Source organism: Coenobita brevimanus, chromosome 30, assembly GCF_032717465.1.
Source record: "Coenobita brevimanus isolate Jiangsu-jjx chromosome 30, ASM3271746v2, whole genome shotgun sequence".
Classification (NCBI taxonomy): domain Eukaryota; kingdom Metazoa; phylum Arthropoda; class Malacostraca; order Decapoda; family Coenobitidae; genus Coenobita; species Coenobita brevimanus.
Window position 1 is genome coordinate 13,675,957 of NC_136983.1, and position 27,365 is coordinate 13,703,321.

General features: G+C 41.1%; 1 protein-coding gene across 1 annotated transcript in view; it reads right to left on the minus strand.

Moving 5' to 3' along the window:
- LOC145395239 (uncharacterized) overlaps nucleotides 1–27,356 on the minus strand; it is a 65,099-nt gene extending 37,743 nt beyond the window's left edge. The window contains exons 1-3 of the mRNA XM_080268929.1: nucleotides 27,048–27,356; nucleotides 25,746–25,752; nucleotides 25,036–25,169 (exon numbers count right to left, since the gene is read on the minus strand). Of these exons, the coding sequence (XP_080125055.1) occupies nucleotides 25,036–25,169; nucleotides 25,746–25,752; nucleotides 27,048–27,356 (450 nt within the window). The remainder of the gene's footprint in view (nucleotides 1–25,035; nucleotides 25,170–25,745; nucleotides 25,753–27,047) is intronic.
- Between the last annotated feature and the right edge of the window lie 9 nt (nucleotides 27,357–27,365).

The window sequence follows — 27,365 nt, forward strand, 5'->3', positions numbered from 1 at the left end:
CACACAGACACACACACACACACACACACACACACACGCAGAGAAACACAGTAAAATATCATCTTGCCCTCCTAATGGCAGAAGGTAAAAAATAGGAAACTCATCAAAATATAGTCGCAGTGTTTATCAAAAAGCCTTTCCACATCATAAAAAACATGGCGGATGGTATTCGGTCGTTTTCTTTCCAAATCCCTTCTAAAACTAATGATCGTCACATATTCAAATAGCTGCTATTTCCTGAGGGTTTGATGAATGTTCGTCCACAACGCATCGAGATTTGAATGGGAATGGGTGGGAGGGAAAATCAGAAAAGAGCTTTTCATTGTACAGTTGCTACTTCCAGACGGCTGCACCTACGTTACGGGAGACTTTCTGAACTGGATTGATTGGACACAGCATTCATCGACTTCTCCGCCTATTTGGGGGGAAAGAAAATTGTTTCATGACGGAGGCGTATTAAAGGGAATTCTGTGGATTTTCACACTAGAGTGTTCCAGTAGCAGACAAGGTCTTGCATAATTTCGATTGTCAAGAGGTGATTGGAGAGTTTTCGATTGCGTAAAGCAACCAAGGATAGTACTGTAGTCTTTTTCTCTTAAATGTATTGGCCACCGGTAGCCTAGTCCCAGACCCCACAATGTCGAGGTGAATAACATGACACTGACAATATAGTTTTCCTTTATTCAGGTTTAAATCATTTCGAAACATGTTATCCTGATCTTCTTATTGAATTTAATCATTAATTACTTCGTAATTTTTGTCAGTGATGCAAACTATGCCGAGAGCAAGAAGATAATGATACCATTCACTACAATATGAAGGTGTAATATCCAACATAAACATCACGATAAAGAAGATCTACGAAGTCAACACTGCCAAAGTAATGTAAATTTTTATGTCTGCTTTCTTCCTATCATCTATCTAAACTCAAAATCTACCTGTATTACACGATCAATCGTAACACTCACACGATGAAAAGTAAATCGTACGTTACTTATAACTGTCGGAGAGTAGCACGAATAAAATACCTAAAATCGATCACGTCCTGAACGAGTTTCGGGATTATTTTTTAAACTGCCAAGTTAACTATAATTTACTGTTAGAAAAATGACTCAGAGTTAATACTTATCACAATTTGAAAAACTAATGCAGCCATGACAAAGAGAAGTCAAGGTATTGTCTTTTAATGAGAAGTTCAGTACAAAGAATGTGTCTTTAGCAAGAACAACATAAAACATTCTAAATCTAATCGATCAAACGATTTCTTGATTTTTTTTTTCTTTTATGTGACCGTTAGACCGGCTTGCTAAGTTTCGAGGTCACCTTGTACACTGAATAGGTTACTGAAGACTGCATCTTAGCTCTTCAGATCGAAGAGTCTTTGTAAATAAAAAATAAATTGTAATTATCGAGAATGCAAGAAGAGAGTGTAAGTAAGTATTCTAAAGTGGTGAATAATATTCTATACTGTTGCGGCTGTCACCAGAACACTCATGTGTCTTTGCAAAGAAAAATGAGTTTTAATGAAAACTGTGAAAAAAAAAGGGGAGGCGGGTTACCGGACACTTGATCCCGGTCTCCCAGAATCAGAGTTTAAGAGCCAGTACCAACCCTCTCTCCTCCCCTAAAATCTTTAGCACAGTGACGTTTACATAAAGTTAGCAACAGACCGACTGTTTTATTTTATAGAGAAAAGTCCCTTGAAATGAAACGGTGCATGAAGTCTACATTCACCTGGACAAAAATGTCTTGTGAGAATAGGAATAAAAGAAAAAAGATCTCTTTAGATGTTAGGGTCTAAGAATTTTTTAATGAAGATACTAAACACCCACCCTTTCCTATCAACATCTGTAATGAACCAGAACATTTTTTGTGTTATATTCCGAAACAACACACAGACACAGACACACACACACACACCTACACACACACACACACGCACGCAGAGAAACACAGTAAAATATCATCTTGCCCTCCTAATGGCAGAAGGTAAAAATTATCAAAACTCATCGAAATATAGTCGCAACGTTTATCAAAAAGCCTTTCCACATCATAAAAAATATGACGGATGGTATTCGGTCGTTTTCTTTTCAAATCCCTTCTAAAACTAATGATCGTCACATATTCAAATAGCTGCTATTTCCTGAGGGTTTGATGAAAGTTCGTCCACAACGCATCGAGATTTGAATAGGAATGGGTGGGAGGGAAAATTAGAAAAGAACTTTTCATTGTACAGTTGCTACTTCCAGACGGCTGCACCTATGTTAGGGAGACTCTCTGAACTGGATTGATTGGACACAGCATTCATCGACTTCTCCGCCTATTTGGAGGGAAAGAAAATTGTTTGATGACGGAGGCGTATTAAAGGGAATTCTGTGGATTTTCACACTAGAGTGTTCCAGTAGCAGACAAGGTCTTGCATAATTTCGATTGTCAAGAGGTGATTGGAGAGTTTTCGATTGCGTAAAGCAACCAAGGATAGTACTGTAGTCTTCTTCTCTTAAATGTATTGGCCACCGGTAGCCTAGTCCCAGACCCCACAATGTCGAGGGGAATAACATGACACTGACAATATAGTTATCCTTTATTCAGGTTTTAACCATTTCGAAACATGTTATCCTGATCTTCTTATTCAATTTAATCATTAATTACTTCGTAATTTTTGTCAGTGATGCAAACTATGCCGAGAGCAAGAAGATAATGATACCATTCACTACACTATGAAGGTTTAATATCCAACATAAACATCACGATAAAGAAGTTCTACGAAGTCAACACTGCCAATGTAATGTAAATTTTTATGTCTGCTTTCTTACTGTCATCTGTCTAAACTCAAAATCAACCTGTATTACACGATGAATCATAACACTCAAACGATGAAGAGTAAATCGTACGTTACTTATAACTATCAGAGAGTATCACGAACAAAATACTTAAAATCGATCACGTCCTGAACGAGTTTCAGGATTATGGTTTAAACTGCCAAGTTAAATATAATTTACTGTTAGAAAAATGACTCAGAGTTAATACTTATCACAATTTGAAAAACTAATGCAGCCATGACAAAGAGAAGTCAAGGTAATGTCTTTTAATGCGGATTTCAGTACAAACAATGTGTCTTTAGCAAGAATAACATAAAACATTCTAAGTCGAATCGATCAAAGGATTTCTTGATTTTTTTTTTTCTTTTATGTGACCGTTAGACAGGCTTGCTAAGTTTGGAGGTCACCTTGTACACTGAATATTTTACTGAAGACTGCATCTTAGCTCTTCAGATCAGAGTCTTTGGAAATAAAAAATAAAACGAAATTATCGAGAATGCAAGAAGAGAGTGTAAGTAAGTATTCTAAAGTGGTGAATAATATTTTATACTGTTGCGGCTGTCACCAGAACACTCATGTGTCTTTGCAAAGAAAAATGAGTTTTTATGAAAACTGTGAAGAAAAAAGGGGAGGCGGGTTACCGGACACTTGATCCCGGTCTCCCAGAATCAGAGTTTAAGAGCCAGTACCAACCCTCTCTCCTCCCCTAAAATCTTTAGCACAGTGACGTTTACATAAAGTTAGCAACAGACCGACTGTTTTATTTTATAGAGGAGAGTCCCTTGAAATGAAACGGTGTATGAAGTCTACATTCACCTGGACAAAAATGTCTGGTGAGAATAGGAATAAAAGAGAAAAGATCTCTTTAGATGTTAGGGTCTAAGAATTTTCTAATGAAGATACTAAACACCCACCCTTTCCTATCAACATCTGTAATGAACCAGAAAATTTTTTGTGTTATATTGCGAAACAGCACATACACACACACACACACACACACACACACACACACACACACACGCACGCAGAGAAACACAGTAAAATATCATCTTGCCCTCCTAAAGGCAGGAGGTAAAAATTAGGAAAGCTCATCGAAATATAGCCGCAGTGTTTATCAAAAAGCCATTCCACATCATTAAAAATATGGCGGATGATATTCGGTCGTTTTCTTATCAAATCCCTTCTAAAAGTAATGATCGTCACATATCTAAATAGCTGCTATTTCCTGAAGGTTTGATGAAAGTTCGTCCACAACGCATCGAGATTTGAATAGGAATGGGTGGGAGGGAAAATCAGAAAATAGCTTTTCATTGTACAGTTGCTACATCCAGACGGCTGCACCTACGTTGCGGGAGACTTTCTCAACTGGATTGATTGGACACAGCATTCATTGACTTCTCCGCCTATTTGGGGGGAAAGAAAATTGTTTGATGACGGAGGCGTATTAAAGGGAATGCTGTGCATTTTCACACTAGAGTGTTCCAGTAGCAGACAAGGTCTTGCATAATTTCGATTGTCAAGAGGTGATTGGAGAGTTTTCGATTGCGTAAAGCAACCAAGGATAGTACTGTAGTCTTCTTCTCTTAAATGTATTGGCCACCGGTAGCCTAGTCCAAGACCCCACAATGTCGAGGGGAATAACATGACACTGACAATATAGTTTTCCTTTATTCAGGTTTAAATCATTTCGAAACATGTTATCCTGATCTTCTTATTTAGTTTAATCATTAATTACTTCGTAATTTTTGTCAGTGATGCAAACTATGCCGAGAGCAAGAAGATAATGATACCATTCACTACAATATGAAGGTGTAATATCCAACATAAACATCACGATAAAGAAGATCTACGAAGTCAACACTGCCAAAGTAATGTAAATTTTTATGTCTGCTTTCTTTCAGTCATCTGTCTAAACTCAAAATCTACCTGTATTACACGATGAATCGTAACACTCAGACGATGAAAAGTAAATCGTACGTTACTTATAACTATCGGAGAGTAGCACGAATAAAATACCTAAAATCAATCACGTCCTGAACGAGTTTCAGGATTATGGTTTAAACTGCCAATTTAAATATAATTTACTGTTAGAAAAATGACTCAGAGTTAATACTTATCACAATTTGAAAAACTAATGCAGCCATGACAAAGAGAAGTCAAGGTAATGTCTTTTAATGCGCAGTTCAGTACAAAGAATGTGTCTTTAGCAAGAACAACATAAAACATTCTAAATCTAATCGATCAAAGGATTTCTTGATTTTTTTTTTCTTTTATGTGACCGTTAGACCGGCTTGCTAAGTTTCGAGGTCACCTTGTACACTGAATAGGTTACTGAAGACTGCATCTTAGCTCTTCGGATCGAAGAGTCTTTGTAAATAAAAAATAAATTGCAATTATCGAGAATGCAAGAAGAGAGTGTAAGTAAGTATTCTAAAGTGGTGAATAATATTTTATACTGTTGCGGCTGTCACCAGAACACTCATGTGTCTTTGCAAAGAAAAATGAGTTTTAATGAAAACTGTGAAGAAAAAGGGGAGGCGGGTTACCGGACACTTGATCCCGGTCTCCCAGAATCAGAGTTTAAAAGCCAGCACCAACCCTCTCTCCTCCCCTAAAATCTTTAGCACAGTGACGTTTACATAAAGTTAGCAACAGACCGACTGTTTTATTTTATAGAGGAGAGTCCCTTGAAATGAAACGGTGCATGAAGTCTACATTCACCTGGACAAAAATGTCTTGTGAGAATAGGAATAAAAGAAAAAAGATCTCTTTAGATGTTAGGGTCTAAGAATTTTCTAATGAAGATACTAAACACCCACCCTTTCCTATCAACATCTGTAATGAACCAGAACATTTTTTGTGTTATATTGCGAAACAACACACAGACACACACACACACACACACACACACACACACACACGCACGCAGAGAAACACAGTAAAATATCATCTTGCCCTCCTAATGGCAGAAGGTAAAAATTAGCAAAACTCATCGAAATATAGTCGCAGTGTTTATCAAAAAGCCTTTCCACATCATAAAAAATATGGCGGATGGTATTCGGTCGTTTTTTTTTCAAATCCCTTCGAAAACTAATGATCGTCACATATTCAAATAGCTGCTATTTCCTGAGGGTTTGATGAAAGTTCGTCCACAACGCATCGAGATTTGAATAGGAATGGGTGGGAGGGAAAATCAGAAAAGAACTTTTCATTGTACAGTTGCTACTTCCAGACGGCTGCACCTACGTTACGGGAGACTTTCTCAACTGGATTGATTGGACACAGCATTCATCGACTTCTCCGCCTATTTGGGGGGAAAGAAAATTGTTTGATGACGGAGGCGTATTAAAGGGAATTCTGTGGATTTTGACACTAGAGTGTTCCAGTAGCAGACAAGGTCTTGCATAATTTCGATTGTCAAGAGGTGATTGGAGAGTTTTCGATTGCGTAAAGCAACCAAGGATAGTACTGTAGTCTTCTTCTCTTAAATGTATTGGCCACCGGTAGCCTAGTCCCAGACCCAACAATGTCGAGGTGAATAACATGACACTGACAATATAGTTTTCCTTTATTCAGGTTTAAATCATTTCGAAACATGTTATCCTGATCTTCTTATTGAATTTAATCATTAATTACTTCGTAATTTTTGTCAGTGATGCAAACTATGCCGAGAGCAAGAAGATAATGATACCATTCACTACAATATGAAGGTGTAATATCCAACATAAACATCACGATAAAGAAGATCTACGAAGTCAACACTGCCAAAGTAATGTAAATTTTTATGTCTGCTTTCTTCCTATCATCTGTCTAAACTCAATATCAACCTGTATTACACGATGAATCATAACACTCAAACGATGAAGAGTAAATCGTACGTTACTTATAACTATCAGAGAGTATCACGAACAAAATACTTAAAATCGATCACGTCCTGAACGAGTTTCAGGATTATGGTTTAAACTGCCAAGTTAAATATAATTTACTGTTAGAAAAATGACTGAGAGTTAATACTTATCACAATTTGAAAAACTAATGCAGCCATGACAAAGAGAAGTCAAGGTAATGTCTTTTAATGCGGATTTCAGTACAAACAATGTGTCTTTAGCAAGAACAACATAAAACATTCTAAGTCGAATCGATCAAAGGATTTCTTGATTTTTTTTTTCTTTTATGTGACCGTTAGACAGGTTTGCTAAGTTTGGAGGTCACCTTGTACACTGAATATTTTACTGAAGACTGCATCTTAGCTCTTCAGATCAAAGAGCCTTTGTAAATAAAAAATAAAACGTAATTATCGAGAATGCAAGAAGAGAGTGTAAGTAAGTATTCTAAAGTGGTGAATAATATTTTATACTGTTGCGGCTGTCACCAGAACACTCATGTGTCTGTGCAATGAAAAATGAGTTTTTATGAAAACTGTGAAGAAAAAAGGGGAGGCGGGTTACCGGACACTTGATCCCGGTCTCCCAGAATCAGAGTTTAAGAGCCAGTACCAACCCTCTCTCCTCCCCTAAAATCTTTAGCACAGTGACGTTTACATAAAGTTAGCAACAGACCGACTGTTTTATTTTATAGAGGAGAGTCCCTTGAAATGAAACGGTGTATGAAGTCTACATTCACCTGGACAAAAATGTCTGGTGAGAATAGGAATAAAAGAGAAAAGATCTCTTTAGATGTTAGGGTCTAAGAATTTTCTAATGAAGATACTAAACACCCACCCTTTCCTATCAACATCTGTAATGAACCAGAAAATTTTTTGTGTTATATTGCGAAACAACACACACACACACACACACACACACACACACACACACACACGCACGCAGAGAAACACAGTAAAATATCATCTTGCCCTCCTAAAGGCAGGAGGTAAAAATTAGCAAAACTCATCGAAATATAGCCGCAGTGTTTATCAAAAAGCCTTTCCACATCATAAAAAATATGGCGGATGGTATTCGGTCGTTTTCTTATCAAATCCCTTCTAAAATTAATGATCGCCACATATCCAAATAGCTGCTATTTCCTGAAGGTTTGATGAAAGTTCGTCCACAACGCATCGAGATTTGAATAGGAATGGGTGGGAGGGAAAATCAGAAAAGAGCTTTTCATTGTACAGTTGCTACTTCCAGACGGCTGCACCTACGTTACGGGAGACTTTCTGAACTGGATTGATTGGACACAGCATTCATCGACTTCTCCGCCTATTTGGGGGGAAAGAAAATTGTTTGATGACGGAGGCGTATTAAAGGGAATGCTGTGGATTTTCACACTAGAGTGTTCCAGTAACAGACAAGGTCTTGCATAATTTCGATTGTCAAGAGGTGATTGGAGAGTTTTCGATTGCGTAAAGCAACCAAGGATAGTACTGTAGTCTTCTTCTCTTAAATGTATTGGCCACCGGTAGCCTAGTCCCAGACCCCACAATGTCGAGGGGAATAACATGACACTGACAATCTAGTTTTCCTTCATTCAGGTTTAAATCATTTCGAAACATGTTATCCTGATCTTCTTATTCAATTTAATCATTAATAACTTCGTAATTTTTGTCAGTGATGAAAACTATGCCGAGAGCAAGAAGATAATGATACCATTCACTACGATATGAAGGTGTAATATCCAACATAAACATCACGATAAAGAAGTTCTACGAAGTCAACACTGCCAAAGTAATGTAAATTTTTATGTTAGCTTTCTTCCTGTCATCTGGCTAAACTCAAAATCTACCTGTATTACACGATGAATCATAACACTCAGACGATGAAAAGTAAATCGTACGTTACTTATAACTATCGTAGAGTATCACGAATAAAATACCTAAAATCTATCACGTCCTGAATGAGTTTCAGGATTATGGTTTAAACTGCCAAGTTAAAAATAATTTACTGTTAGAAAAATGACTGACGGTTAATAGTTATCACAATTGAAAAACTAATGCAGCCATGACAAAGAGAAGTCAAGATAATGTTTTTTAATGCTCAGTTCAGTACAAAGAATGTGTTTTTAGCAAGAACAACATAAAACATTCTAAATCTAATCGATCAAAGGATTTCTGGAATATTTTTTTCTTTTATGTGACCGTTAGACAGGCTTGCTAAGTTTGGAGGTCACCTTGTACACTGAATAGGTTACTGAAGACTGCATCTTAGCTCTTCAGATCAAACAGTCTTTGGAAATAAAAAATAAAACGTAATTATCGAGAATGCAAGAAGAGAGTATAAGGTAGTATTCTAAAGTGGTGAATAATATTTTATACTGTTGCGGCTGTCACCAGAACACTCATGTGTCTGTCCAAAGAAAAATGAGTTTTAACGAAAACTGAAGAAAAAAGGGGAGGCGGGTTACCGGACACTTGATCCCGGTCTCCCAGAATCAGAGTTTAAGAGCCAGTACCAACCCTCTCTCCTCCCCTAAAATCTTTAGCACAGTGACGTTTACATAAAGTTAGCAACAGACCGACTGTTTTATTTTATAGAGGAGAGTCTCTTGAAATGAAACGGTGTATGAAACCTACATGTAAGATTTCCAGTTTCATAAGTCTACATTCACCTGGACAAAAATGTCTGGTGAGAATAGGAATAAAAGAGAAAAGATCTCTTTAGATGTTAGGGTCTAAGAATTCTCTAATGAAGATACTAAACACCCACCCTTTCCTATCAACATCTGTAATGAACCAGAAAATTTTCTGTGTTATATTGCGAAACAACACACAGACACACACACACACACACACACACACACACACACACACACACACACACACACACACACACACTCACGCAGAGAAACACAGTAAAATATCATCTTGCCCTCCTAAAGGCAGGAGGTAAAAATTAGCAAAACTCATCGAAATACAGCCGCAGTGTTTATCAAAAAGCCTTTTCACATCATAAAAGATATGGCGGATGGTAATCGGTCGTTTTCTTATCAAATCCCTTCTAAAAGTAATGATCGTCACATATCCAAATAGCTACTATTTCCTGAAGGTTTGATGAAAGTTCGTCCAGAACGCATCTAGATTTGAATAGGAATGGGTGGGAGGGATAATCAGAAAAGAGCTTTTCATTGTACAGATGCTATTTCCAGACGGCTGCACCTACGTTACGGAAGACTTTCTGAACTGGATTGATTGGACACAGCATTCATCGACTTCTCCGCCTATTTGGGGGGAAAGAAAATTTTTTGATGACAGCAGCTTTCCATCCAGCTTGGGGGTACTGCCCTGCTCGACTGGTGCTACGGTCTACTCCCGTATAATTATGTGGGACACCATTTATCATATTCTAGTTCAAGCGTTTTTTCAGATCCTTTTCAAAATTTAATTTCTACATAATGGTTGTTTCTCTTCACGTTCATCATACGCATAAACCAGTTCACAACCAAACTAGATTTATGAAGTGCGTGAAAATTACGAATAAAATTATCACGCATAGTATTTGACATTTTTTTTTAATAAAAAAGAAATGTGTGAGAGCCAAATATACCTCCTTGGTTTGTACATATTTCCCCAATTTTCATGATTATATGAAATAATTAGGGATATTTATGTGGAAATATATAGTTATATGAAAGAGTCTGCGACATACGGTAGACATATTTCTTCAAGACATGTTCAACAATTAAGTCAACCTCTAGATCACGTTATAGGATTAACAGTCTTGTTATTAACACCAGAGAGAGAGAGAGAGAATTAAGTGCATATGTGTGAATATGAGTGAGCATAAATGTAATCAACTGAACGTGCTTTTGTGATTACGCCAACCTACTGTTGTGTGTGTGTGTGTGTGTGTGTGTGTGTGTGTGTGTGTGTGTGTGTGTGTGTGTGTGTGTGTGTGCGCGCGCGCGCGCGCGCGCATCAACCTGCGGTGCGGGAGGGAAGGAGGGTGGGGGACGATAAAGGAAGGAAGCTATACCAGTGGGATGTAGTTTTTAAAATGTGGTAAGAAAAGTTTGGGTTCTTACTGGGGTCAGCCAGTTTTTTCTGAATATTTCAACTTTTTTTTTAGACAAGAAGAGTGTTCTGCGTAACAAGCTCAGAACTTAAACATGCCATACTGGTTGTTTGTGTAACTGGACGTGTTTTGCGTGTTTACAGAAATTCACCGTAGACAAAGAATTACCTTTTATACATGTTTTTCTGCTGCCAGTTGGCTTTAATTCTTGTGTATTATACAACTTCATGGAACATTAATTTTCATTTGTATACTACCTTGCAATACCCGACCAAGACACACACCGGGGAAAGAGAATAAGGGGAGAGGGGGTATATCTAAGTTGAAAATGAGGGGGTTCATTGCTAAGGCAGGGGAAAATAGACATCATCATCATCGTTATCGTCATCATCAGTATTAGAAGTTTCCTTTTTTAACAAAACTGTTTGGATAAAGGTGATGATGATGATGATGATGATGAGAAACAGGAGGAGGAGGAGGAGGAGGAGGAACAAGAACAGGAAGTGTAGTTAGACAAGGAGGAGAAAGAAGAACAGAAAGAGGAGAAGAATCCCCAGGTAAATTATAACTAGCCTACTTACTGCACGAGGGTCATCATGGCAGGCAGACAATATTTGCTGAGTACAATTATTCTCCCAGAAACAAGAGTGTCTGTTAACAGGTCCATTTCGCCCCGGTGGACTCTTCGACTCCCATCAGATTACTGACAGGCTGGAAAATCCGGCTCTAAAGCGGCCTTCAAATATTGACTTGTATAAGGGACAAAGAGAAAAACAAGTTTTGACTGTGTGTGTGTGTGTGTGTGTGTGTGTGTGTGTGTGTGTGTGTGTGTGTGTGTGTGTTTTGGTTGGCACAAGGATGACATTTCCACTGTGATTTTTTTTTTTTCAGTTTGAGGTAACTTCCCAGCCCAAGTATAATAGTGGGAGAATGCTGCTGCTGCTGCTGCTGCTGCTGCTGATGATGATGATGATGATGATGATGATGAGACGCAGGAAGGTATTCCTTCAGCTTTTCATCGCATCATAATGTTAAAAATTTTTCCATTGCCTCTCCGTTTATTTTTACTTTTCTCTCTGCAAGGCCCCCCCACCAGAACGGTATGATTCATCCATAGTCATAAATTCTTGATGCGCTCACGTCCTCTCGAAATATTATTGTGGTGCCAGAGCTCTCTCTCACCAGCATTATTCAGCACTTGATACCTCACTTTTTCACATCCATTTACTTCGTGCTCAGTCTCTTATTTCCTCACACTTACTCTCTCATCACCAGTCACAACCACTGTCTCGCCTCACTCACCCATCCTCTCTCTCTCTCTCTCTCTCTCTCTCTCTCTCTCTCTCTTACTTATTCACTTCCACTCTGTCACATGCTCACACCTCCTCTCTTACACCCTTTCTCCCACTTACACCGACTCTGTCACATGCTGAGAACCATTCTATCGCTTGCTTTCAGCCAGTCTATCACTTGCTCACATCTACTCGGTTGTCCACATCCACTCACACACACACACACACACACACACACACACACACACACACACACACACACACTGGAAGAGAAAACATTTTGCCCATCGTAAATACGAAGGCCAGACAGACTATCATTGTTCCGAATATTACAACCCCATACTGATGTGGCAGAAGTGACACACTGCTTATGTGGTGGATGACATGTAGCCTCTGAGGAGACAGCTTTTTTTCTTTTCTTTATGCGAGGAGGAAGGAACCAAAGGCCACTAGCCGGCAGTTATTGTTCCCTCCAAGAGAAAAACAAAATACAAGAGAGGACCAAATTCAAGATCCGATCATTTCGAGATGCCTGGACACACTGTGTTTGAAAGACTGGAGATCATAGGAAGCAGGAAATACAGAGAGACGGAGACAGTTCCAGAGTTGACCTGTTGCATAAATGAAGGACTGGGAGTAACCGTTAACTCTTGCATTAGAGAGTTGAACAGAAAAGGGATGAGAGTTTGCTGCTAGACGGGTGCTACGCGCCCGTCATAGAGGTGGAGTAATGCACGCAGACAGTTCAGAGGAGCAGTGACCATGGAAGTAGCGATAGAAAAGAGATAAAGATGCAACAGTGCAACGAAGAGAGAGAGGTTGAAGGGAGTCAGTATGAAGAGGAGAGTTAATGAGACTCCACCCGCTCTATGTGGGGAGCCTCCCCACACATGAGAGTTGTACTCTAAACAGGGCCGGATAAAACCCCTGTATAGAGTCAACAATTGTGCAGGGGCAAAGAAGGAACGGAGTCGGCTTAGCACACTTTATCTCTTGGAAGCAGATTTTACAAGAGATGTAATATGATCTTTCCAAGATAAGTCCCGAGTAAATGAAACCCCAAGCATGTTCAAGGATGATGCAGGATTAAGCTGAATATTATTAAACATTAGTGGGTATACCTGTGGAAGATTATGTTGGGTTGATAGATGTAAAAACTGAGTCTTTGACGCATTAAAAACAACCAGATTATTTTTACCCCAGTCAGAGACGCGAGCCAAGTCAGACATTAGGTGTGCCATAGCCTCATCCCTTGTTTGCTGAAGTAACTGCTGAGATGGACGCTCTGAGAACCGAATGGAAAGGTGAAGGGTAAAGTCATCAGCATATGACTGGATAGGGTTAGATGTACAGCTTAGGAGGTCATTGATGAATAAAAGGAAGAGAGTTGGTGATAGGACAGAGCCCTGAGGAACACCACTGTTGATAGATCTGGGAGAAAAACGATGGCCGTCTACAACAGAGGCTAAAGAACGACGAGAAAGGAAGCTATAGATGAAGGCACAGATAGAAGGATAGCAACCGTAAAAGGGCAGCCTGGAAATTAAAGATTTATGCCAGACTCGATCGAAAGCCTTGGAGATGTCAAGTGCAATGGCAAAGCTTTCGCCAAAGTCCCGAAAGGAGGATGACCAGAAGTCTGAAAGATAGGTGAGAAGATCGCCAGTGGAGCGTCCCAACCGGAACCCATACTACGATCAGAATGAAGGTTGTGATAGGAGAGATACTTTAAAATTTTTCTATTAAGAATTGACTCGAAAACTTTTGAGATACAGGATGTTAAAGCAATTGGACGATAGTTATAGGGTTGGAAATAGTCACCCTTCTTTGGGACTGGCTGAATGAGAGCAAATTTCCAGCAAGAAGGAATGTACAAGTTGATAGACAAAGGTGATAGTGTTTGCCTAGGCAGGGTATGAACACAGAAGCACAGTTCTTGAGAACAACAGGAGGGACTCCATCAGGCCCATATGCCTTATTAGTATTGAGGCCTGTGATGGCAGAAAATACATCAGCTGAAGAAATTTTAATGTCAGCCATGAGGAAGTCAGAAGGGGGAAGTGATGGAGGAACAGCACTGGAATCGTCTAAGGTGGAATTGGAGGAGAAAGTCTGAGCGAAGAGATCTGCTTTATCTGTAGAAGAAGTAGCTACAGAGCCATGAGCCTAGAGAAGAGGAGGGAAGGATGATGGGGTAAAGTTGTTAGAAAGGTTTTTGGCAAGGTGCCAGAAAGAGTGGGAAGAATTCGGGTTGGAGAGTTGAGAGCATCTAGGACGGCTGAAATTATTTTTAGCAGAGCGAAGAACAGACTTAGCACGATTCAGGGCAGAAACATATAAAAAATGTAATTGAGGGGTGGGTTGGCTCCGGTACCTTTTATAGGCCCTCTCCTTGTTGCGGACAGCATTAGAACAAGCGTGATTAAATCAAGCTGAGACACACAACTTGATATGTGGTTAAGTGCTATTTATCTAACAAATTACACCCAAAGCTGCGCGTGTGGTAATTGTTACCTAGCGTTACTCATTTGGTGTACTTTGTCACAGCTCCTTAGTTGGTTTTGGCACAGGGATCCGATTCACTAATAAACGCACGGTCATTGTAAATGTCAATTGTTTTTTTGAGGAACGATATAACACTTGACGAGTTACACTTTCTCTCATTTATGTCCTTCCTGTTAATATATGACTACCATTTGAGATAGTGGGATGAGTTGGAGGGATTAAGTACGGACATATATGAGAGAGGGGGAAGTATGTTGGAGGGAGTGCAGCGAAATGGCAGGGGACAGGGCAACATAGTGGCGATTTTGTGTGTGGCCACCTCCTACGGGATGGAGGCACTTGGCTATTGATAGAAAGATAGATAGATAGACCATATGGAGCTGGTTGGTTCGTCTGTTTGTTAGTCTCAGTCCTTAAATTTTATGTGGAAGATGTATTAAAATGTTCAGGTATACATTGTAAATATGGTGCGATATTTCTCATGTATGTAAACTAAAAAATGAAAGATCCCGAGGGTTAGACCCTGTACCTTTGTCTGTCCGAAAGAAACCTGGACAAAAAGGAAACTAAATTTTATAACCGTTCATTTCAAGACGTTTGGACCTACTACGTTAAGAGATAGGAGGTGCTGGGAAGCACAGACTGTTTCACGAGTGACAAGTCACATAAAGGAATATTTGTACGATAAGTGCAATAGAGTTATGATTTCCGTTGAAGATGTGCCAGAGAGCTCTGTTGTAGATGTAACAGGTCCTTATACGTGTAGTAGATGTTATCCCATCACGAGCAAAAGTTTGCCTATGTCCTGCCTTTCATACTACACATTCCTTTGCAATCGTCAAATATCATTCCCTTCATATTCTCTTTATTGTGCTTCAAATGTTCGTCATATATATATATATTTTTTTTAAATAACAGAACGGAGGAAGGAAAAACAAATGGAGAAAAAAAATAATCCATACACCAGATTACTGGTGTCCTCTGTTCATAAAATATCTGTAACAGTTAGACTTGAACAGCTGTAGGTTGAAATTTGGAGGAAAACAACTCTGGGGAAGTGAGTTCCAGAGAGATACAGTTCGGGGAATGAAAGAATTCTGATAGGCAGAAGTTCTGCAATATGGTTGAGTGACATTCCAGTCATGAGCGCTACCAGATGCCCGTGTAGCACGAGGGTAGGCTTGGAGAGGTGGCACCATGGACGCAACTTCGTCTGAGCATTTGCCAAAAAAATATCTGTAAAATAATGCAAGGGAGGCAACATTCCTTCTTACTTGCAGGGAAGGTAGTTTATATGTAATGGCAGGGTTGTTAATGATTCTAACAGCTTTATTCTGAATTTTGTCTAGTTGTCTTAATGCAACCTCTCCACAACCATTCCACAAGGGTGAGCAATATTCAAGCTGAGAGCGCACATGACTCTTATAAATTATAGCTAACTGCTCATCGGCGAAGAAGTTACGGACTCTGTACAATAATCCAAGTTTCCTTGAGGCGGTTTTAGCAAGTGATCTGACATGAGAGGTCCAGCTGAGGGCACTGTTAAGTGAGACACCAAGAATTTCAATACTTTTGGAGATGGGAATATTAGTAGCACTGAAGGTAATGTACGAATCTGGCAATATCTGTCTATTAGTAAACTGTATATATTTAGTTTTACTAGCATTAAAAGAGACAAGGTTGTTTTGTCCCCATTCACTGATTGTAGATAGATCTTGATTTATGGAGATGGCTGTATTGAGTTGAGAGGTAGAGATATTAGACTTTGTAAATGGATGTCTGAGTGTGAATGAACTATGTAGTGTTGAGTCATCTGCATATGAGTGAATGGGATTGTGAGTGACAGATAAAAGATCATTAATATGAACCAGAAATAGGGTTGGCGCCAGAACTGATCCCTGCGGCACGCCGGCGTTAATTGAGTGGAAACTCGAATATACATCATCTACTTTTACTCTTATTTTCCTGTCACTAAGATAAGAAGAAATCAAAGTGTTGGCAAACTTTTTAAATGTGATATTACTATACTCTGATATTGTGTGTGGTGGATGTGGCACACGATTTTTCTGAGACTGTAACCACACAGAACTCGAATTTATGCAAATTTATTGCACAAACTTTCTTATATTGTACTCATGGCAATGATAGGTTAAAACTCAAGTCCCAGCATCTTGCATTTACGTGTTGGTCCCAGACCTTCACTCTGATGACGTATTTTCATTACCCATGCTAGTAGTATAACATGCTTCTGTTCATGTAAGGAGGATCTCTGGCGGTAAGAGGGTTATTTGAAACTATAAATCTGCCTGCATAAGTTCCACAAGCCTCCAGGCGGTGGCTGAATCGGTAGACAGGCGCCCTGCAGTCCTAATGGACCCAGGATCGAATCCCGGCTGAGGCAGGGAACAGTTCAAGGATTTGAATTTCCTAAAAAGCAGACTTTCCTGATCTACCAAATGACCCGCCGACATGTTGTAAAAGTACCCCCGCTAATACCAGTACACCAGTCCTGTATGAGACATCCCTAGCATTTATTCAGTATGGACGGTGGGTGTTAGCGCCGAAGTGGTGACATGTGGAGGTGTAGGAGGACTACTGGGCCTTGGGATAGGTGACTGCCCCCAAGAAATAGGCCCTGAGCCTTTGCCCAGAGTCGGACACGTAAAAAAAAAAAAAAAAAAATGTGGTAGAAAACATACATGAGGTTCAAATTCTCTCTGATAACTTAGCTATTTTTTTTGTGTATTCTTATCAGTTCCAGAAGCTTTGTATAATTTCTAATTCGAGTGGTTAGATACAGCACTTATTAAGTTCTTCCCTAACAAGCAGCCTTCCTCAAGTTGACGTTTAAATTATAATGTACCAGCAAAAATACATTTCAAATGGCACCGTCAGGCTGAAAGGATTAAAAACGTCATCGCCACCATCCTCATTCCTGGAAGGGCTACATTTTCGAAGCTCGCTTCAGAATTCCATTAAGTGTGAATTCTGCCTGAGGGAGATGGTTCATGGAATACAATACACCACATTAAGGTGACCCTTCTCATGGGGTTAGGAGGTTAACACCACCCTCCCTCTACCTCCTGGCGATTTATTTCACATATTTTAGCGTCAAACAAAACAGTCCACCTGATACTTTACCTGTTCTGTTTCTCAATATTCTCTAATATATAATCGTTGACTGAGAGAAACGTGGTACATCTACAGTGGCAGGAAGCGATGGTCATCGACCCTACAGATTCGCTGGCCTTCAGGACCCGTAGAACATGGTTTGGACGTGTACAGTAGGGCTGCCTGTCGTTGTCTGACGTGTGCAAGCCGGTCTTTACAATACGTATCTGTACATGATGTGTTAAGAAAGAAAATGATGGGGATGTCATAAGTGTGAGGCCACAGTCTCGAAAACGAAAATGTGGCTGACCTTATAAGTGAGTTCTGGTAGAACGTTCTTAGCATACCTGCACGTATATGCACCTCAGCGGGTTAAGCAGATGATGTAAAATAAACTAGCTTACGGAAAATAGCTATTAGCAACAACATTTCAACTTTCATTTGCAGCACACTTACTAGAGATGCCCTTTCGCTACTCGCACTTCACCATTAAGAGGAAGAGTTTACCCTGACCACCATTCTGCCTCCAAGACGGTTTGGTTCTGTACTTGACTAAGTATGACGTTAAGTCAAAGTCATATGGGTCAAAGTTACATTTAAGAATGATCTTTTCATTACATGGGCATTACATCAAATGTCTTTGATTAAGAGGGCAGAAAAAAAAAAATCACTTACTACCCCATACTTGCTAGCTCTCAGCACTCATCTTCACTCACTGTATTCCCTCTCACCCTCGTTTACTCCTAATTTCCCATCTCCCTCACCTTCCCTTGCTCCATTACCCTGTGCCCCCCCTCCGTTTACTCCCCCTCCCTTCAATCTTTCCTACAGTGAACTCATTAAAATAGTGGTCCTCTCATCTCATGCCTGTGGTATATATGCGGTTATATGTTCTCTCTCTCTCTCTCTCTCTCTCTCTCTCTCTCTCTAATTATCTATCTGTCTGTGTCTGTCTGTCTGTATGTATGTATGTATGTCTCTCTCTCTCTCTCTCTCTCTCTCTCTCTCTCTCTCTCTCTCTCTCTCTAACATTCTATCCAAACCAGTGCACATCAGTAGCTACACAGCACGAATATTTTTTCTTGATCTTCCTGCGTTAGTGTACTACATCATTAGCAACACAGCACAAAGGTCCACCCCTGATCGTCCTGTATGAATCCACTACATCAGTAGCTAAACAGCACGAAGGGCCACCCTTATCTTTCTGTGTCAGTGCACTTCATCAGCACCTACACAACACGAAGGCTCACCCTTGACGTTCCTCCGTCAGTGCACTACATCAGCAGCTACGCAGCAAGAATCCCCACCCTTGGTCTTGCGTACAACATAGAACTGGCCCAAAAACAGGGATAAATTGCTCTCCAAATCAGAATATAACGCTTCTAGAGGAAGAAGTAGTAAAAATGATGTTCTCTGGTGGAATGCATTATTGTGCGTCGAAGGGTATTTTAGACCACCACTGATTGCAACCTCCATGCACTGCACAACATTGGATATAGTTTATGCATGAAGCCACATCTTGCATACCTCTCCAATCCTCATCCATTTCCTGCAAATTATATATTAGATCCAGGTTGCATTCGTATTCGGGTTCATGGGACAGAACTGTATACTATTTCATTCTCTTTCCGCATTAGTGTCCTCGTACCAACCGAATAAACAAGTTCACTGTGTTCTGGAAGAGAATGGAGTGCTCTTTTTTCTACACCGGAGCGTTAATAACGATAGCGTTTCACATATTTGGTGGCATAAGTTTCCCTAAAGTATTGCAAATTCACATGATGTTTGCCAAAATAATATGTAATGTAATGTAGGGAATTGGTAGCCTAGGGACAACAGCTGCAGTTCAATTACTTCTTCTGGTAACTGGTAAGAGACGTGGTGCACTATTTAGCACATCCAACTCGCTGATACAGAAACCCAAGTTTCCCCCATGTTCCTCTTCAGCACTAAAATAAAGACCCAAAAATAAAATCAATTATTGGTGGTCATGTTCTTGGCGAAAACTGACATATCAAAAATTAATGTCTCATTTTAACCTTGGAGTAGTCGGCAGGCATTTATCTATGCTCTCGTTAGGTTTTAGTTTTTGTTCTTGTTCATATTCGTGTCATTCGCGGTCTTGTTCTTCTAACTGGATATGCGTTTGAACTGAACTATCAGTATGCCCTCACTGGCAGATCTACAGCATCTATTTTCACAGAGTATTACCCTCGCCCTACTCCACCATCAACCCACCACACCTCCTTTCACATCACACTTTTAAAAGATACTTTTCACCTCCAATGACCTTACATACTAGTACAGTACAATACCCATTTTTTCATCTCGCCCTGTACTGACCTAGCAGCATCACCCTTACCACCACCACCACAATACTGAAAGAAAATCATTCGGGAGCCGAATGCTAATCGCCCTCGAGAATCTGCTGTTGGCCAAGTCCAAGATTTTGGCCATATCTTGACACCCTGAAGGTTTCATGATGATAGCTGAAGCCGTTTATAAGATATAATGGTCCTAAGGCCGGTAATAAAAATTAGCTGACCTTTGGCAGCCATTTTAGTGACCCTGACCTTGATCCTGGGTGTCTCTTTTTCGAACTCGGCCAAGATTTTGGCAATATCTTGATACCCTGAAGGTTTCACGTAGATAGCTCAAGCCGTTAATGAGATATAATGGAAACACACACACACACACACACACACACACACACACACACACACACACACACACACACACACACACACAACACAGAGGCAGCCAAACATATCGCTCCGCCTTCTAAAGGCGGGCGATAATAACACTCACCACCATCCGCCACCGCCACCACCACCGCCACCACCAATGCACTCATTCATCACACCACCACAAACATACCAACACCACCTGGCCACCACAACAACACTCACCACCACAGCAACACTCACCACCACAGCAATGCTCACCACGATCACCATACTTACCATTGTCACCATATTCACCACCAACACAACATTCACCACCACCACCACAACACACCACAACCACCATCGCACGCCACCACATCCACCACCGTACACCACAACCACCACCACCACTCTCATCACACTCACCACCACCACCACCACCACCACCACCACCACCATACTCATCACAACCACCACCACCACACTCACCATAGCCACCACCACCACCATACTCATCACAACCACCACCACCACACTCACCATAGCCACCACCACCACACTCACCATAGCCACCACCACCACACGTACCACAAGAACACTTACCATCACCTGATCATTCACCACCACCACAAGCATTACTACCACACTTGGCACCACACACGTTGCCACACTGCCTTTAGCACCAAGCCCCCCACCTCCAAATAATGTTCCCTTAAACTCCTGTTAAACTATCTGTCAGTCACCTGTCAGTCCTTACACAATTGCCGTCATCTCTCCTACCCCACCCTGCCTGTCCCTGTGCAGTTCCATCTTGTCCACCTTCATACCAGGCACGGCAAATACTTTTAAGATGGAGTAACCTTGATTTGATTGTCTTTGAGATATTGACTGGTAGAATAGAAATCGAAATGCAACCCAATGCAGGTTGTGTCAGTAGGAAGTACAATGCAAAATACAGACAAGATCACTGGGAAGTAATTATTTAAAAAAAAGAAACTAATATGTATCTCAGTGCATGCTGTGTCAGTAGGACGTACAGCGCAAAATGCAAACAGTGTCGTTGGAATATATATATATATATATATATATATATATATATATATATATATATATATATATATATATATATATATATATATGTTTCTGTCGACACGATAAAGTACCCACAGTTGCAGGCATTAATCATGTCGGATGAAAAAGAATCAGACAACTATATTGATGCTCCTGATATTATCAAATATACGGTAAGCCTCTGATGCCAGGACTCGTTGTCCTATCATCAAGGCTAACGTGTTACAGGTGAATAACACTAGAATACTAGAGGAAGGAGTAGTTGCCAGGAGAGTGGAAAGGTTACAAGAGGATGAGAAAAAGGCAGAGTATAAGAGAGAAGTGGAGGAACGATTGGGCAAATATGAATTGGAGCAGATGGGAGACGTGGAAGGTGTGTGTAGGATATTTACAGAAGAAATATGTGCAGCATGTGATGTGGTGTGTGGAAGGAAGAGAAGACGGAGGGGGGTGCAAGGGACAGCGTGGTGGACTGAAGAGGTGAAACAGGCTGTGGCAGAAAAGAAGAAAGCATACAATGAATGAATGAGAAATAGGGGCGTGGAAGAAGTTGAGAGGCGGAAGAGAGAGTTATATGTAGAAAGAAAGAGAGAGGTGAAAAGATTAGTAAGAGAGAGTAAGAAGAGAGTGCATGAGGAATTTGGAAGGAATTTGAGTGTAAAGTGGAGGTACTGTAAGAAAATGTTCAGGAAAGAGGTGAAAAGAGTAAGACAGGGTGGAAGTGAAGTTAGCAAGGGAAGTGAAAGATAAAAATGGTAGATTACTAGTGGAGAAGGGAGAAAAAGTGAGCAGATGGAGAGAACACTTTAAGGAATTGTTGAATGTAGAGGATGGAAGTAATGCGAGTATAAGTGGCTGGGGAATGGCTGGGAGAAGGAGGAAGGTGAGAAGACAGGAGGACATCAGTAGGATAGAAGTTGTGGAAGCAATGAAGAAAGTTAAATCGGGGAAAGCCCCGAAATGCTGAAGCATGGGAGAGAGATAGTAGTAGAATGGATGTGGAAGATGTGCAGATTGGCCTGGGAGGAAGGTAGAGTCCCGGAGGATTGGAAGTCAGGTATAATTATTCCCTTGTACAAAGGAAAAGGGGAAAAAGAAGTGTGTGGTAATCATAGGGGCATTTGTCTTCTTAGTATAATAGGAAAAGTGTACGGTAGGATACTTATTGACAGAGTTACAGAAAGAACAGAGAAATTAGGTGGAGAAGAACAGGGAGGCTTTAGGAAGGGAAGAGGTTGTGTAGATCAGATATTCATTCTTAGATCTTTAGTGGAAAAGTTTCTAGAGAAGGGAAAGAAGTTGTATGCGGCTTTCATGGATTTGGAGAAAGCATATGACAGGGTGGATAGACAAGGATTGTGGAAAGTGTTAAGAATATATGGAGTAGATGGGAAGTTGTTGAATGCTGTGAAGAGTATGTACGATGGTGCAAAGGCTGCAGTGCGTGTGGATGGTGAACTAAGTGAATTTTTCTCTTTGAAAGTTTGGTTGAAACAGGGATGTGTCATGTCTCCATGGTTGTTCAATCTGTACATGGATGGGGTAATAAAAGAGGTACAAGGTAGGGTAGTGGATGTTGGAGTGGCCATGGTGAGAGAGGATAGTGTTTGGAAACTCCCTGTACTGTTGTTTGCAGATGATACTGTGTTGTTGAGTGAAGACGAAGGGGAGCTGCAAGGCTTGGTGGATGAGTTTGGGAGAGTGTGTAAGAAACGGAATCTAAAGGTGAATGAAGGGAAGAGTAAAGTGATGGTCTTTGAGAGAGGTGAAGTTAGTGAATGTACAGCGAGGTTGGATGGTGAGGAATTGGAAAATGTGAGTACGTTTAAGTACTTGGGTAGTGTGATGAGTAAGGATGGAGGTTTGGAGGGTGAAGTGCTTGAAAGGGTACAGCAGGGAAGAAAGGTTGCTGGTTCTTTGAAAGCAGTGATAAGAAACAGGGAAGTGAGCATGGATGTGAAAAAGTTACTACATGACAGTATTGTGATACCAATTCTAATGTACGGAAGTGAAGCTTGGACGTTGTTGGAAGGACACAAGTCAAGAGTGAGAGCAGTGGAAATGAGTTATTTAAGAGGAGCCTGTGGAGTCACATGGGGAGACAGGCTGACGAATGAGGATATAAAGGAGCGTTGTGGTGTTGAAGTGGATGTGATAGAAAGAGTTATGAGAAACACACTGAGGTGGTTTGGCCATGTGGAGAGGATGGAGGGTGAAAGACTGACGAAGAGAGTGTATGTGAGTGAGATGGAGGGGGGAAGAGGGAGGGGGAGGCCGAGGATGAGATGGAGGGATGGGGTGGAGAGGTATATGAGAGAGGGGTGTGTGAGTTGGGAGCAGGGCAGTGAAATGGCGGGGGACAGGGCGACTTGGAGGCGATTTGTTTGTGGCCACCCCAAACGGGATTGAGGCGTCTGGCAATAGATAAATAGATAGATAGGTGATCCTGTTCACGAACAATGTTTACGAAAAAAAAAAAAAAAAAGATGTAGAGCCATAGTATTTTTACTCACTGAACTACAGGAATTATGCTACAAAATCTACAAAATTTCTGGAAGGTTAGGGTGAACAAATTAAAACAGTCATCCTTTATGGCGAAACCACACTAACAAAAATACTGTGAAAAAAAGTCTTCGTGTCGCTGTCAGCATAAAGTCGTGTACGAGAAATCACAAAAATTGTTGGTAAGAGTTGATTCCAAGTTATGTCCTCAGTAGAAATGGTTGACCATCGGAGTCAGAGGTCAGGATTCACCATTTTTCCCTCGTTTAGGTTCCGTGTATTGATCAAAAAGTTAGTGTGATGTAACAATACAGTGTATTTTTTTTTAACTAAATTCTCTATAGATTAAATCAAGTAAAGTTCCATAAATATTTCATTTCTTTTTTATTCCCATTTTGTCATGTCTAACATTCCTAGGTTGAGAGAGGCTTCGTATGTTGCTTTGCTCAAACGTGGCTCTCTTTAAAATGATGCGCCAGCGAGGACAGAGACGACCATGCCCTTACTGGGAGGTAAACGCATTAAAACAATAGGCAAACCTTCGTCCACGACCGTGCAAAAAAAAAAAAAAAAAAGCGTATGGTTGGTTAATGACATGCATAATTTCAGGAGCAGAAATTATAATAGCTTCTATCATTAGTTGCTGTCGGCTCATTCGTCCCTCTGACACTCAGGGGTTCATGTGTATTAGCTCATATATTGGTAACACTAGTAGGGAACACATTGACGTAATGGTGCTGACTGCATGTGGCAACACTGAATCCCCCCCACCCACACACGTGTATTAACTCATATACTGGTAACACTAGTATGGAACAGGTTGACACAATGGTGGTGACTGTATGTGGCAACACTGAATGCCCTCACCACACACACACCTACCAGAATGTCGCTCTCGGACCCATCAACGTTGTGACAGGAAGTGAAATAGTCAGACAACCCTCATCCCCTCATCAATTTCTCTCGATTTTTCTCCTTTCCCTACCCCGTCTTTCCATTTCTCCCTTCTTTTCGCCTTCTTATCTCCCCCCCCTCCCTTCACCCATCCTCTCCCCTCGTTGCCTCTCTTTTTTCTCCTGACCCATTCTACCTCTTCCCCCTTCCTTCTCTTTACCTCGCCCCAACCCCTTTTCTCCCCTTTCTCCTCAAGATCACTTATCTCAGTTGAAGCGTACACTGCCATACGAGAGGTGAATTCCAAGGCGTGCTTTACTATCACCAGCATTATATGCTCATCAACCAGCATACCTGTTGACACAAGAGACAAAGTGAACAGCAACTTGCCACAACGAAACCCCTAAGATGGGCACCAACTATACAGCCAGACCAGTAGTATGTGTTACTATCTCAATTAATCTCACCACGTCCGGGTCGCCTCACTTCAGAGACTACAACTATGCTGACCCCCACTTGCTCCAATTCTCGTGACAGCAAAGGCAACTGATCATCCTCTGAAAGGTTTAGAACATTCCAAGCCCCATCCAAAGTGCCTTCCGAAGATTAAAGTCGCGCTTCGAGCCTGGGCTTGGGCATCCTTTGCACCACCACGACGTGAATCAAAACAAGGGTCTGAGCTAGGGAGTCACCCCATCATCCGGTTGCTTGGGTCCCGCAGGCTTTACCCAGTGACCGCCTAGGTGGACACCAGCATGGCAGGGCCCAAAATGCCCTGCCAGTCCGGCACCCGAGGGAGGACCCCCCAGCAAAACTGGGTCAGGGTTATGCAAATAGCACCTCTTCCTTCTTTTGTTATGTGCGAGGTTGATTTTTAAAGGGAGGGGACGAAAACCCCACCTCAACCTCCCAAGTCAAAGGAGGACTAACCTCCAGCCTGTGGACAGGGGCATGGAATCCCTGACTATGGCTATCCAGGTTTTACCTCAAAGTTATCCTTCTCCTAGGTGGATTGCCAACCAAGGCCAACGATCTCAACCTACCCTACTCGATGGCAGTTGGCATAAATTGCTTATTCACCCTTTGACAGATCTTGTCTTTCATCTGCAGAGTGTTTAGTCACCCTCCTCACTGGCCTAGACCAGTGGGGGTGCCTGCACCATTATATAACCCTTTCCACTTTCTCCCCCTCCCTTCCTCCCTCTATCTTCCACTCTCTCTCTCCCTCCCTCTACTTTCCCCCTGCTGTTTCTCCCTACCCCTGTCACTCTAAAACTTTTCTCTCTCCCCACCCTCTACCTTCTCCCTTCTCTCAGTGCCTCCCTTTCTCTTTCCTCCCCGTATCTTCCTTCACCTTCTCTCTACAATAACAAGATCAGTAGAGAGGCTCACGGAGTCAATCCCCGTCGCCATTTCCCTTCACTCCGTTCGTCCTCAGGGGAAACTTAATTGAGTTCACCGACGACATTCAGTGGGCACCTTAGCGGAGATAGCGAGGATATTGAACTGTCAGGGTGCACATTTCGACTAATGGAGCCTCACTGTTAAGGCTGCTCCACCACCACCACCGTCTTTTCCTCCTCCTCCTCCTCTTACGTCCAAGTACCTGTTAAATTTTGCCAGGTGTCTATGCCTGATGCTTAGTTCCAGAGTTTATCTCAACAGTATTCTCTCTTAATCCGTCCATCACATGGACGATGGTTTTTTGATGGACTGTGTACAGGTTCAAAGTTATATCTGGCATAACAGGTTCGATTATGTCCTAAATGATTAATACAATTCGTGCCAACCAACGGAGATTAATCCCTTCAATCTGATTATATATTTCTCATTGCGTTCTTGCCATATTTCGATGATTTTAGTGATCTCAAGGAAATGTTTTCAACTGCAGAAATTTAATATAGCCGTCATCAACCCTTTCCTAAAAGAGAACCCCCTTAAAAAGATCTTAATTTCATCAAAGCACTCCACAAATCTATCCAAAACCTTCCCACAGCTTAACATCCTGACACTGCTATACAAGGGTATATCTTGGTATGCACTTTCCACCTCTTCAAGAAATGACTGAAACTGCCTGTGTGTAAGAACAGAGCGTGCACCAAGAAAATGCATTTTTTTTGTTACAGTAACCATCACATTCTCGAGTTCAGAGTTTGAAATCTTGGCACATAGATTGTCTTGGTGAATGATGCAGTGCAATTTCAGGACGGGGTGCCCAGTTTTATCAAGTACCTTGGTAAAGCCCTTGCTTTTTCCTACCATAGCAGGAGCACCATCCGTTGTACATGCAAAAATTTTTCTAATGTCAACACCTCGGTCCTCAAAATGGTCAGTGAACGTTTTCATTATATCCTCTCCCTTGGTAGTGTCGTGCATATGTTTAAGACAGCACGGGTCCTCGTGTATCTCTGTGTCACTATACCTGGCTAAGATAGCCAAGTGGGGAATGTCATTTATATTCACGCTTTCACCCAGGGCCACGCTAAACACAGGTGCATTTGTTAAAGCAAAAGCTTGTTGTTCACTTTCACTGGCAGACATTTCAGAAAT